Source organism: Thunnus thynnus, chromosome 23 (assembly GCF_963924715.1).
Source record: "Thunnus thynnus chromosome 23, fThuThy2.1, whole genome shotgun sequence".
NCBI classification, from domain to species: Eukaryota; Metazoa; Chordata; class Actinopteri; order Scombriformes; family Scombridae; genus Thunnus; species Thunnus thynnus.
In genome coordinates, this window is record NC_089539.1 from 22030885 (window position 1) to 22044764 (window position 13880).

At 37.8% G+C, this 13880-nt stretch overlaps 1 protein-coding gene across 6 annotated transcripts in view; it reads right to left on the reverse strand.

The window, feature by feature from the left end:
* The window catches only part of abcc9 (ATP-binding cassette, sub-family C (CFTR/MRP), member 9), an 80522-nt gene that overhangs the window by 6328 nt on the left and 60314 nt on the right, over nucleotides 1-13880 (reverse strand). For all 6 annotated transcript variants that reach the window (XR_010925824.1, XR_010925825.1, XR_010925823.1 and 3 more), the window contains 3 exons: nucleotides 11043-11173; nucleotides 8612-8690; nucleotides 4161-4269 (listed from right to left, as the gene is read on the reverse strand). Coding sequence is in view for 3 of the 6 variants with exons in the window: in XM_067582361.1 (XP_067438462.1) it covers nucleotides 4161-4269; nucleotides 8612-8690; nucleotides 11043-11173 (319 nt within the window). In the remaining 3 variants the exon portion in view is untranslated. The remainder of the gene's footprint in view (nucleotides 1-4160; nucleotides 4270-8611; nucleotides 8691-11042; nucleotides 11174-13880) is intronic.

A 13880-nucleotide genomic window follows, 5' to 3' on the forward strand; every position in this document is an offset into this window, starting at 1 on the left:
CATTTGTAATGAGGAAGCATCGGAGGGTGTGAAGGCTGCAGCCACACTCCAGGTATTTACAAGCATGAACCACTAAAACAAGTTTTGTACTATAAAGCTATAAACGACTGCATTTTGGATGATTGTACCTTTGCTTTTATTCATTAATGAATTAATGAACCGTCCAGTGAGAACACTAAGTGACCCACATGCTAGTAGCTGCACCGATTAGTCGATTAAGCAATTAGTCAATCAACAGAAAATTAAATTGGCAACTATTTTGATGATTGAATAATTATTTTGAGTCATTTTTTAAGAAAAAAATGCCCAAATTCTCTAGTTCCAGCTTCTTAAATGTGAATATTTTCTGGTTTCTTTGTCCTCTGTGACAGTAAACTGAATATCTTTGGGTTGTGGGCTGTTGGTCGGGACAAAACATGACATTTTTGGTTGAATCTTGGGCTTTAGGACACAGGGATTCAAATTTATCACAACTTTCTGGCATTTTATAGACCAAACAACTCATTGATTAACCGCAAAATATCGCTAATGAAAATAATCGTTGGCTGCGGTCCAAGTGTCCAGCAGGTGTACATAAAGCTCTCTAGAAAATGTGAAGTTCCTAATAAGCATAAAATTAGCACATAAACAGGAGAGAAAGTGCTTTATTTTTGGTCCTATGCATTGAATGGCATGTATGTAATGTAAGGAGGAAGGAAGTTGCTGAATTCAGACTACATTTATGTGCAGCACAGGGAGTCTTCTGTATGCATCAACTCCCATATCAACAACTGAGTTTATTATATCATCAATGGGCTTCAGCCTTGAATCAGAATTTAAGAGCAGATCCGTTCCTAAGGATCCAAATCAGAGCAGCCACCCAGAAATATAGATAAGAGTGTTTTTAAATGTGATTAATAGAAAATCAAAACATCTTCTCTTTGCTTGAGTTCGCAGTTGAGCAGCTATATTTTGTAAAGGCTGTAGTTGAGTAATTATTTGTTTGGCTACACGAGTACATGAGACTCCAAACAGGATGAAATGAAAGCATGAATTGCCTTTTCTAGATCGATATGAAATAAGAGCAAACATGATTTAATAGCTGCAGTCACTTGTTTGCTATCTCAAGTTTCTGGCTGCAGTCTTGGCAGCTGCAGACAAGGCCAAGACTGATTTGAAAAAGGACCAAATAAAACAATTTGGATTTATTTTTGTTGAGCTGGAAGCTTGGAGACATCCAGTTCATAATATCTTAGAGATAAGACATTATATCATGCAGGTTACCTACTTCATTAGCTTCAAAAATGAGGAGAAAATGTTGAAAAACAGAAAATAAAAACAGATCCTGCTGAATTCTCTCTCATATAGAGATTATTGCTGTTAGTATGGGTGCACGTAATTAATTCCTTGTTTATTTTGGACAATAAACTTCCCATATTCCGACTCCCTTAGTGAGCTTTTGTGAATTAACTGTAGAAATAATCATGATGTGACAAATGGGCCGAGGGTTTCTGCTGGACGTGTGAGCGTCAGAGTCAGAGTGTGTCAGAACATTACAGCAACATCTGAGATAACAGCGTGAAACAGTTACTGTCGACCATTCACCCCTGGCTTACATTCACATAAACAAGTGCCGGTGGAAATGCCAAGACACACACTCTCTCACTGTCTCTCACACTCTCACACTCACACAATTATCTATCTGTCCAAACAAATAGCACATGCTCTTTGTCTTTTATAACAAACACAGAGTCACTGTATGATCCTGTAATACAAATACACAGAGGTTACACAGTGTGTATTACAGAGAAGAAGAAGGAGACAAAGACCTTTGCAGGGTCCTTCATCCCTCTAACGACCTCTCCAGTCCATGACGTCTGTGACAAAAGTCAGATTAGGTCCCAGCCAGAGTTCCCACTGTGTTGTTAACCACTAACCCCACAGCTGGGACTTTGTGTCGTCATGTGACAAACGTCTTTCAGGACCAAACACTTGGACTACGATCCAGCAAAGAGGATTTTTTCTGTTCTTTATTTATTCACTCGTTGCAGCAGTTTAGTTTTTGGCTCAAGCAGATTTTTCCATGTGTGCCATTATAACCGTAGCCTGTATAGAAAAACTTTAAACTTAAATAGAAATTTGAACTTGTTTAAAGTGACAGGCCAACATATATTATACAGTATATCATCTTACTGTTTCTCTCTCATCTGTAAATCCACCAACACTTTCTTCTAATCTCATCTTTCCAACCTGGATCCTAATTCCTAACCTATCTTTGGTGATCCTCTGACCTTTCCTCTAGCGCCACCATTGGTGCCCATCGCACGACGAGATTTAGCCAAGAAGGACATGTTCCTGGACCAACATTGCGATCAACCAATCACAGCCCTCTGACATCATGAGTGTGCTGTTCCCGTGCTTCTTTTCAAATTCCTTTGTTTTCCAAATTGAAGTTAGTACAATTGAACAAAATCCTCCTTAACTGCAAGTCATTAATATTTAACCATTATAGTCTAGTACCTACCTAGAGCTGCACCTATATGAGCTACTGCAGGGTTAGCGAGTTATTTTGCTAGCTAGGTAGGCTATGCTATTAAGCTTGCCAATAAGCTAGAGTAGCGTTCACTAACATTAAAGGGTAAAGATGATATAAGAGCCCTAATTTTGCTTTGGTCAGCAGCATTTAATTTTGGTGGTGGCTAGTTGAACCATACTTATTCATAAGAGAAACTCATTTTTGCTCTTTTCATATACAGTAGTTCATACTGATAGTAACAAAAATACATTTAAATAATAAAAAATACATCAGACTTATCCTACCCTAAAGACCTGTTAGCCCATTCAAAACATTTTTTTGCAGGATTGCAGTGTTACTGTTTATCTAGACATAAAAGCATGGCAGTAAATGAAATAAATTTCAATTTGAGGTATTACGATGCGAGATGTAGGACAAAGCTTTCCAAAAATGGAGAGAATGTGTTTATTTTAGGTGGTCAAACAAAATTAACCTATGTTATAGGCCTCCATTTAATCATTTAGACTATAATGATTCAATATTAATGACTTAAAGACATGTAATTAAGGATTTTGTGTAGTTGTACTATCTTCAATTTGGAAAACAAAGGAATTTTCAAAGAAGCACAGGAGCAGCACACTGATGATGTCAGAGGGCTGTGATTGGTTGATTGCAATGTTGGTCCAGGAACAATGTCCTATTTGGCTAAACCACGTCGTGCCGCCACCATCAGGTCAAAAAATGTCTTCCTCCAATATTTAGTTTTAAGACTAAATACTTGCAAAACAAAGCAGAATTTGGGGTTAATGAGGTCACCATGGTAACTTATGCTGCGTAACAGCTAACTGGCTCCGTAGCAGGTTAACCTCAGAGTGTTGGATCACAACCTATCAACACCCCAACCCAATGACCAATCAGGATATCTTGGGTATGTTGAACTTGCTTCGTAGTACAAGCCCCCGGTTGGCATATTCAGGCTTTTCAAAACCAGGATAAAGACATATCCAGCTTTCTGAAACCAGGATATGGTGTTTACATGAGCAACACAACCAGGATATTGGCGCGCATGTAAACAAACTCAATCGATACATGCACACATGTTTGGAACGAAAAGAGAAGCAGAGAAGTTTATGCACGTTTTAGTATCAAAACTGTGCAAGTGAATGCAAAAAGAAAGAAATCTGAATAGGGTGTAGTTCTAATTAACAGTTCAGGATTTTTCCTGCAAACAGAAACCAGAAAACATTAACTGGATATGTTATGTTTTCTTCAGTTTGGCAATTCAATTAGTGATGACTTGCTGATGTATCAGTTTATCAAAAGATTCAGGCTGTCTGCACTAGCTCTAAAGGCTTCACATCATTTACTCTTCTTTTGTTTGCTCTTTTACTTCAGACAGATTTATTTGAAGTTACAGGCAAGGCTATTAAGAAGCCTCCCAGGTTTATTATGATCTGAGAATTGTCTCAACACAATTTAAAATACTCCTGTGTCAGTGTTATGGTTGGTTGCACAAGAATATAAACAGGAAGATTTTCCGTTTTGTGAGCAGCGGTGGTGAAAAGTCATGGAAAACAGTAACCAAATCTCAAGACTTCATATGATGGTATTTCAGAAATGTTTAAAAGGATATACTGAAGCTTTGTTTAAATCTGTGTTTGTTTACCTTATTGATCCGCTAAATAACACGGGATCCTGGAGGATGATGGAGAGTCTCGACCTGAGAGTCTGCAGAGGAAGCTTACAGATGTCGATCCCGTCGATGACAATCTTTCCTGCGAATAAACAAACATTCACTCATAACTATAATCTAAGTCAAGGGCTTTCCAATCAAAGAACACACGGGGCATAAAAGAATTACTGCTCCTTCAGCTGCCTTCAATAAATATGTTTTGTTCTTTTAAATACTATATTATGTTTTCAGAGCACTGATATCAAGAATGTTCTGTACAGTTAAGTCAGGAGAGCTATCACCAGGATGCTGCACAGGTTTTATTTCACTGCTTTATAAGGAAATGCTGCTGAAACAAAGGTCTTAATTTACTGTTAAATAAAAGGTCTGACCTGCTGCTTGTTACTGTGTGTGTGTGTGTGTGTATGGAAAAAGTGACTGTGTAATCTCATTTTTGCCTGAATAATCTGTCTGAGAGCAGTCGTCATCATCGAGTGTAAAAACAGAACGATACGATTACGACTCACTTTCAAAAAAGAGACATTTTTAAGACTTAATGACTCTCGTCTTGGAGAGGAATCTAACCTGGAGCCTAGAAAAAAATTACTGCATGAAAGTCTTTTGTTGTATCCTTATTTAATCCTCTGATACAAGAGTCTACTTCAGGTCCTCTTGTCAGGAATTTAAGAGTGAAACAGACACACAAAGAACAAAAAAAGACTTACTTAGATTCTTACTTAGAGAGACCTGCACAAGTGTTTAAAAGGAGCTGAATGCAAGCAGGGATGGTTAGATAAACACTTTTTCTCCAACATAAACATACACTACTGTAGAACAGGGTGGAAGGCGGACGTTTAGAGATGATGCAGAACATCTTTTGAAGGGGAGCCAGATGACTAATTTACCTCCTGTAGTGTTTTAGCTTTACTAAAACCCCACTATGATATCCATGTTCGTATTGTCTCTCCTACTAAATCACCTCAACTGCTTTAAGAGGTGGATATTCCTGGTACTTATAGTTTACTTACAACCTATTTATAATCTAAGATGTCAGAATTATCTTATGTCTATGCAATGAAAACCTTTTCAGAGTGGACTGTGTTTGTGTTCATGCAGTATCACACGTTTGTCTACAATTGAGTTAAAATGTAATTTACGTCAACGGCTAAACTTTAGAGCAGATTGTTTCTAGTTTGTCTCTACATTTAGGATGACCTGGTCTGATGTTGTAAAGCAGTGGTTTCCAACCTTTTTTGGGCTTCTGACCCTTTACAGGATCAAGCTGGTTTTAAAAGAACCAAAACCAACAATGTGTCAGCCCCGACGTGTTCCTCTTGAAGACGTAAACCTTCTGATCATCTAATCTTTAAGATACTTTGTGGGAAACTTGGCCCATGTCTGATGTTGTAAAGCAGTGGTTTTCCACTTTTGTGATTCTTTTCTTCTTCTTCGTGTGACCTTTGGGTGACTCGGCACAAGCATTTCAACCAAAGAGTGACGTCCGCTTCTCAAATTGTTAAATTTAGAAAAAAAAAACCCAATTAGAAAAAGCCTTAATTATGCTTTTGTTCTTAATTCCTCCTTTGTGACCTCTCAGATGTATCTTGTGAACCTTTGGATTGGCTGACTAACAAGCTCCGAATTACTGTTTTTACTGTTCTGATCTTTTGATCACCTCAACATTGAGGGTTTGCAGCTGCGAGATGGTTTGTGTTGTCTTCAATCAATATCAAAAGCATTTAAAGTCTTTGGACGAGTTTTGTGAGTGTGGATCATTTGAAAGGTTTGCGTTCACACGTTTGTCTGCAGTTGAGTTAAAATGTAATTTACGTCAACGGCTAAACTTTAGAGCAGATTGTTTCTAGTTTGTCTCTACATTTAGGATGACCTGGTCTGATGTTGTAAAGCAGTGGTTTCCAACCTTTTTGGGCTTCTGACCCTTTACAGGATCAAGCTGGTTTTAAAAGCACCAAAACCAACAATGTGTCAGCCCCGACGTGTTCCTCCTGAGGACGTAAACCTTCTGATCATCTAATCTTTAAGATGCTTTGTGGGAAACTTGGCCCAAGTCTAATGTTGTAAAGCAGTGGTTTCCACTTTTGTGATTCTTTTAGAAAAAGCCTTAATTATGCTTTTGTTCTTAATTCCTCTTTTGTGACCTCTCAGATGTATCTTGTGAACCTTTGGATTGGCTGACTAACAAGCTCTGACTAACTGTTCTGATCTTTTGATCACCTCAACATTGAGGGTTTGCAGCTGCGAGATGGTTTGTGTTGCCTTCAATCAATATCACAAGTATTTCAAGTCTTTGGACGAGTTTTGTGAGTGTGGATCATTTGAAAGGTTGGTTATTAAGAGTTATTTGGAGAAAACAGTGGAATTTTTTTTTAAAAGAGCACAGCCAGGTTGGAGCAAGTTGTAGCAACTTAAAGCCACTAATGGCTCCACTTCAAGATAATTCACAGAAAGTAGCTGGATGAGAATAAACACTTCAGTCTAATGCTTCTTAACGTGTAGGTGAGAAACTAAACAGTTTGTGGGTCGAACAGATGAATGGGCCGCATTAATAATGTGCTTCAGTGAGGAAGAGGAACTAAAGGAGACTGTATTTACACAGTTTGGTTTGCAAGCTGTAAAGGTTTATGATTACCACTTGAGATTTTAGAAAGGAACTATAAACCGAAAGGGTGATTAGGTTCTGAGTTAAAAGGGCGACATGTAGCAGGAATACACACTGATAGGTCCATCATGATACCTTAGTATAATTACTATAAATAATTCTGTCTGTTAGTTCTTGTGTTTCTAAACCGAAGACCAGATTTCATAGGAAACCTGCTGATTTCTGAACTCCTGCCCAACTCCCTGATGAAGCCAAACATGTTGGAAATTTTTTCCATCTGCTGTATGTCCAACAAACATTTAGTGTTTCAAGGCACTGCAGGGTGATTGTAGTTACTGGTATACATCTTAGACCATTGTACACGATGATGACCCCAAATTACTGTATGCTTTTTAAAGCAGCTCTTTATTTTATGTTAAAAGAAAAACTAGACCTGCACGAGGGTATCTGGGGAGTCGTACTGGACTTTGGCAGGCTCAGAAGAAAGATAAAAGTAACCAGCAGAAGAGGGAAGTGAACTAGAATACACAAAATGAGAAAATCCAGCCCTGTTAGATGTTAGATATTACCCTTCTGTACAGTTATGAACCTAACTGGCTCCTATAATTGTCAGGTCTCTTAAGTTGGGGCAATAAAGACCAAGATGTGGAATAAACTGGATCGTTAAAACCCAGTTTGAATCTCAGCTGGCTTTGTGGCATCATGTATGTAAGTCCAACTTCTTAACTTCCTTCCTGAGTTTTGTGCCACAACATCTCTCTAATCTGGTGCCTCTAACAATAAATTGTTAATACATAAATTAAAGACAAACAGCTGAATTACTCACTATCAGTGTGGTGCCAGATGTATATTAGAATAAAAATCCCTAATAATAGCTGAATATTACTGAAAAATCCAAATTTCGAAAACTAAGTAGTAACAAACAATTGCTCTGTATTACTATTACTATTACTATCACAGGTTTTTACATCTATCACATATGATCTATTAAACAATTTTAAAAGGTGTAAGTACACTTCGGTCTAACAATAAAAAGTTTTTGGTACATTATGTATTACAAAAAGTACAAATGCAATTACATAAAGGAGTATTTAAACATACTTTTGACAGACAGTTAAAAGGAAGAAAGGGATGCCATAGGACATCTGTTTTATCAACAACAAATTGTAAGATTATCTTATTGAAATAGTCTATAAAAAGTTACCAAATCAATTAAAACTTTTTCATGCTCCCTCATAGTTGTGTTGAATCACATCATTAACAGAGCTACTGTAATCGGGTTGGTGAGTTCTTCTGCTTCCAGTTTAATAGAATCAGTCTACGTCTTAACAATAATACAAAAGAAACCAGATTATATTAACTCAACATTAGACGCTTTAATACCAGAAACAGCCAGAATTGGATCTGATTTGAGTGGTTTCTCTGTGACCTCAGACCGAGATGCTTTGAAGTACATCTTCTCTGTCTGGTCAGTCGATCAAAGGAAATGGCCGAGGAAGTTCATGACAGTTGAAAGACAAAACAGACGACAGACTTTTATTATTTTTTGGGTGAAGCAGAACTCGAGAGGTACTTGAGGAAACAACCCTGAGGGAATTCCTTGGGCGACATTCCCAAAACGGACGAGAGGTTATCTTAAGAATTGCTCCCTTTAATGAGATATAAAGATACTGGACCAGTGAAAGACAGCAAGAAAAAAAGAAAGATGAGCTCGACTGTGAGTCGACAGGGATAAAACACCAAAGCTAAAACAAAGATGAAAGAGTCGGAAAATACAACGTGAGCTCTCCCTCTCTGTTTGAGGTATGACAGGAGACAGACCCACCTTCAAAAATATCCACCATGTTGAAGAAGGCCAAAGACAGCGAAGACTTCCCGCTGCCTGTGCGACCACAGATTCCCACCTAAGAGAAGAGAAGAGAGAGACGAGTCAATAAGCTTCACTGTAACACCGCGGTGAGACATCAGTCACCAGCGTGATAACAGAGTGGCAGGTACATGACGTGTGTGGACGGAGTTTGACCACTAAGTGTCAGACGCAGTTTCATGGAGGCATGTGGCTGCGACTTCAAAGGAAAAGTCCACATTTAAACAAAATTCACATTTCCCTTTGACATTCCAGCCTGCACCTCTTATTATGAACGATATTACCTCGGAAAAAAACTCATAACAAGGGAAATGGAAGCTCATTTTCAAGCTCAAACTCAGCAAGTCGAGGCAGATGGCTGCCCCACTATTGAGCTACTGTACATCATAAACTATTATTCAAGACCCCTGTGGGCCAAAAAACCACATATATGCATGAATGAACGGCTTAATAATCATTTGTTTTTTTAGTAACGTTAAATGTAGGAGTTGCTGCAATCAACGCAAACGCCACAATCATATTTGTGTTCGGATACGTTTTATGTTCACATGCTGCCCGTCCACAGCTTTTGAGGCAAAGTAGTGAAGATATAATTTCAAGAATTTGACATAAAAGAGTTAAAAATGCCCTTCATTGTATCTAGAAAGTGTTATTTTTTAACCTGCATATCATAAAGACCCTCCCTCAGCTGAAATTGTATAGACACGATAGGAAGGTAAATACTTTTAGGTAAATAAGGCTTTAATAATTCTTTCTTTCTTTATTCTAAACACTTTATTTATGATTTTTAATATACAGTCAACAGCCGTATCCTCATCATAGTCCCTCCCTCCTCATCCTCAGTCCCTTCTGCTTTCATTGTTTTATCAGAAGAACAGGGAAGCCACTTTACCTGTGGGTCCAGTATATATATTCCCAGTTAAGGACTACAGAACCTTATCATCAATCATCTTAATCATCAACACTATATAAAAATGTGTTAAGACACATCTTTTTACCATTGCGTCACTATTAAGGTTGTTTTATCTGGTCTTATCCTGTTGTTTTAATTGAATTTTATTCTATTTTATTTATTTATGTTTTATTGTTTCATTGTAAATTATATTATTATTCTATCTATTATTAATATTATTTTATTAAAAGAACATAATTATTAAGTATTATTTTATAGCTACAGTGGGAGGGATTTGTATGTAAAAAGTCATTAATATTCAAAAATGTCATCAAAAAAATCCCAAATTGAGGGTGCGGTAATATATAACTCCACATCTCCATAATTACTGCTCATCCCTCTGTGGAAATTAATCTTATTTATGGACCTCTGGATCCTCTCTGCACCACATACTGTCATTGACAGTGTTACTCTCCACTGTCTTCATAACTTATATCTTCTATTTGTTACATATTGATTGATCCTGTTTTTCTTAATATCATTAAAGCACTTTGATACTCGTGTAAAAAGACGACATGCTGCTTCCAACACAGCAGAAACTTTTTGAAAAGTCTTTTTCAAAGTGCAAAGATGCCTGGTGCAGCTTTAAAAGTTTTATATTAAATTAGCATCTTCCTCCTCTCATCTTCCCACTATTGATTCTTCAAGTTCATCTTCTCTCCTGGATCTCCTAAGAACTTTTTCCCTCTGCCTATAGACACACGTCACTACGTTATCAGTGCAGTGTGATGTGAGGTCCGTCTTTCCCTGCAACAGTATGTGAATTACCTGCCATCTACAGAAGCATTCATGCAGGGAATAATATGTAATAAGGCAAGTTTGTTACGTATATTTGGCACAGTTGGCGTAATTCTTTTACTAAAAAGGCTCTGAAACATTTGTATGAGTACTTTGGTTACCAAACAAGTATGTTTTAGTGTGTAATAGTAGTGATAATAGCAATAATAGTAGTAAAAGTATTAGACAATGTAGTTGTTGTACTATCAGATCAGATCAATTGATGTTCAACATTACAGCTGTTTAGTCAAACAATAGAATATTAATTGTCGACTATCATTTTGAGCCACTTTTGAAGCAAACCTTGCCATAAGCAGTCATTCGAGCCTCTCATATGTGAATATTTTTTGGTTTATTTAGTCTTATATGACAGTAAACTGAATATCTTTGGGTTGTAGACTGTTGGTTGGAACAAAATAACACATTTGAGGACGTTATCTTAGGTTTTGGGAAACAGTGATCATCATTTTTCACCATTTTCAGACATTTTATAGTCCAAAATGCTAATCCATCAATTGAGAAAATATCCATAATGAAAATAATTGTTAGTTGCAGCCTTAATCTGGCTTTTAAAGCTTACATCTGTCTAACTCTACCACTCTGCCACACACACACTACTGCATCTCAGCTCCACTCTCTTCACAGCTTCGCGTTAATTACCTTCTGGCCTGGTTTGATGTATGCGTTGACGTGCTTGAGCACCGGTTTGAGCATGGGGTCGTAGCGCACACACAGGTCTTGGATCTTTATCTCACCGTCTTGGGGCCAGTTCTCAGGCACCTGAGAGGCATCTGGAGGGAGAGAAACACAGCCCGGGTTCATTTCTACATTGACATCTGACTTTTCCCGCTCGCTTTCTCCATAAGACACTGGAAAAATACCGTCTGTGGTTAAAAATCCACTGAAACAAAACACAGAGCAGTGACTACTTGCCAGTTGTGTATGTTATAGTCCTGGATGGTGTAAACAGGAGCATAGAGACCATATGGACCATGTCATAACACTGCAGATATACAGTTAGTGGTACAGTTTCCCTGTTAAAGTGCTGCTCACATTTCCCACATACAGTTTTAGTTTCAGGACTCAAAACTGTGCCATTTAAACTTATAACGTCTCCGCACTTTAGCATATGAATAACCAACAGCTTGTATCATAATTAACATTTGATGACCATAAACGTTACAATAACTGCTTTTACAAGGACTCGTAGACTTTAGAATGACTTGCAGTAAATTCTTTTATATCACTTTTCAAAAAAATGTCCTTTTTAAAATGTCCTTTTAATGATATATAATGTTTTTTTCTTCAATTTGACATATTGTAAAGCATTTATAACAGTGTTTTTGCAAAGTTCTAAGTAATTAAAGCTTATTATTACTATTATTTTGCCTAGTATAGGTCACGCTGCATCCTACACTTCCCATAATGGCACCCAGTAGCATATTTTGTTAGACTCTGAATGCCATCGCCACCCTTATATTATAAGCTCTCTGCTATAAATCTGTAGTCTCCAAGTCTGTGCCAACATATTTAAATGATGTACCTTGATTAATTTTTATCAGATTTGACAAAACTCCTCCAGAGCCACAGAGCACATTAGTCAACCGTGTTTCAAGGCTGCCTATAAATATAAATCACATTCCTAAATACAACATAAATCACTTTCAAGGTTCTGCTGAATTTACTTTGTTCCTCCCTAGATTTTATACTTCTATCAATTTAGTGGAAGCTTCCATGATGTCAGAGAGGAGGAATCTTTCTGTTCTGTGTCACTCAGCGGTTTGTGGTTTTGAGATTGTTTTATGGTTTCATGGGCTATTTAATGTAAAACACCAGGTTGAAATGAAAAGTCAATGAGATAAACGACCCTTTAAATGAGAGACGAAGAGATAGAGAGCCTATTCTTTCCTCTGTTTCCTCCCTCTTTTAATAGAATCTGGAAAAAAAAACAGCTATCCTTTTCTTTTCTTTGTCTCTTTCTTTTCATTCCTCCAATGTCTTTGTTTCTTTCTAGTCATCCTTCAAGCTCAGGAATTGTTTTTGTTATGTTTCCAAAAATAGCTGCTCTATCTTGGTGAACGGTCCTTTGGCAGATTCACTAAAGAGTTTTTCCTTTTTTGTTCATGAAATGTGAATTGGTTTGGGTTTGTTAGGTTAAATATTAGGAAAAAAGGAACTTTGCACTTTCCAGTTGTACCGATTTCATGCATTTTTGTATTTCTTGATGCTGCTTTTCTGGCCTGCCCTCCTTTTAATAAGATATGTGTGATCTCAATAGCACTAACCTCATTAAGTAGTAGTTAAGTAATGAAAAGTTTTTGTTATCCGTCCTGCCAGGAAAGGATTCCAGCAGCATTTGTATTTCACCATAGCAACAATACATCCCATAAACTGAAAACACAGCTTCTGGACTCAAAGTGAAAGATAAAACTGTTACAAAAGTTATTCACAAACACACACAGACGTGCATGAACCCATTCACATCACACGCATACTGTGCAGTACCACAACAAGAGCAGGTTTATCATCAGATCAGGTCACTCTGTTCCACTCGATGAATCAGGAACCATCGACACATCTTCATCTCTTTGTGCTTGGCAGACAAATTGTATATTGAGATCTGATGTGTGTACGGTTTGTGGAATTTCATGTCTAGTTGTTCCACAACATGACTGGGTTTATTTGCTTACTACACCCTCTTATAATGAAGCTACAGCGAAAGTTCAATAAGGAAGATCTCTTCCCTGACGTTCTGCGTTATTCCTCTATATCTGCTATTTTTTCCTTTACTTCCGCTTTCCCACACTGACCACTTATATTTCTGTCCACGTTCCTTGAGCCAATCAATCCCTAAATGCCATTGCAAGTCTGCCACTCCGCATCACCACCATCAACCTCCTGTCCTATTTCTTATCTTCATAAAGGGCCTACGCTTTCTGAAGATGCTTCACATCGATGGACTTTGGTTGCTATCCTCAATAAATATTGTTAATCACTTCTGATTGATTTTTTCCTTATTAAACTGAAGATATTTAAGTTTTTAGCCACGCTAGCAGTTGTAGGGTTGGCATTGTCTGTCGGCCAGTCGGTTGGTTCACCACTTTGGTCCAGACTGAAAGCTCCACTGGGCATCAAAGCCCTATCAAACTATACAGGATACAAGATCCTGTCTCTTCCTTATTGCTGCTGCTCTGCTGCTGCTGGGAGTTGTAGTCCACTCTTTCCAGCAGCAGGAGCATCTCGACATGCATGGTCTGAGGGAACAGATCCATGGCCATCGCTCGCACTGGACAGAACGGGGCTCCGTGAACTCGGTTGGATGGCGCTCTGCACAGGTCAATGAAGTTTCAATTTTGTACAGACATTCATGGTCCCCAGAAGATCAATCTTAATGACTGAAGTGATCCTCTTACTTTTCCTGAAGCGCCACCATGAGGTTGACATTTTTGGTTTTTAGTGAACTGTCTCGACAACTATTGGATGGATTGGCATAATCTT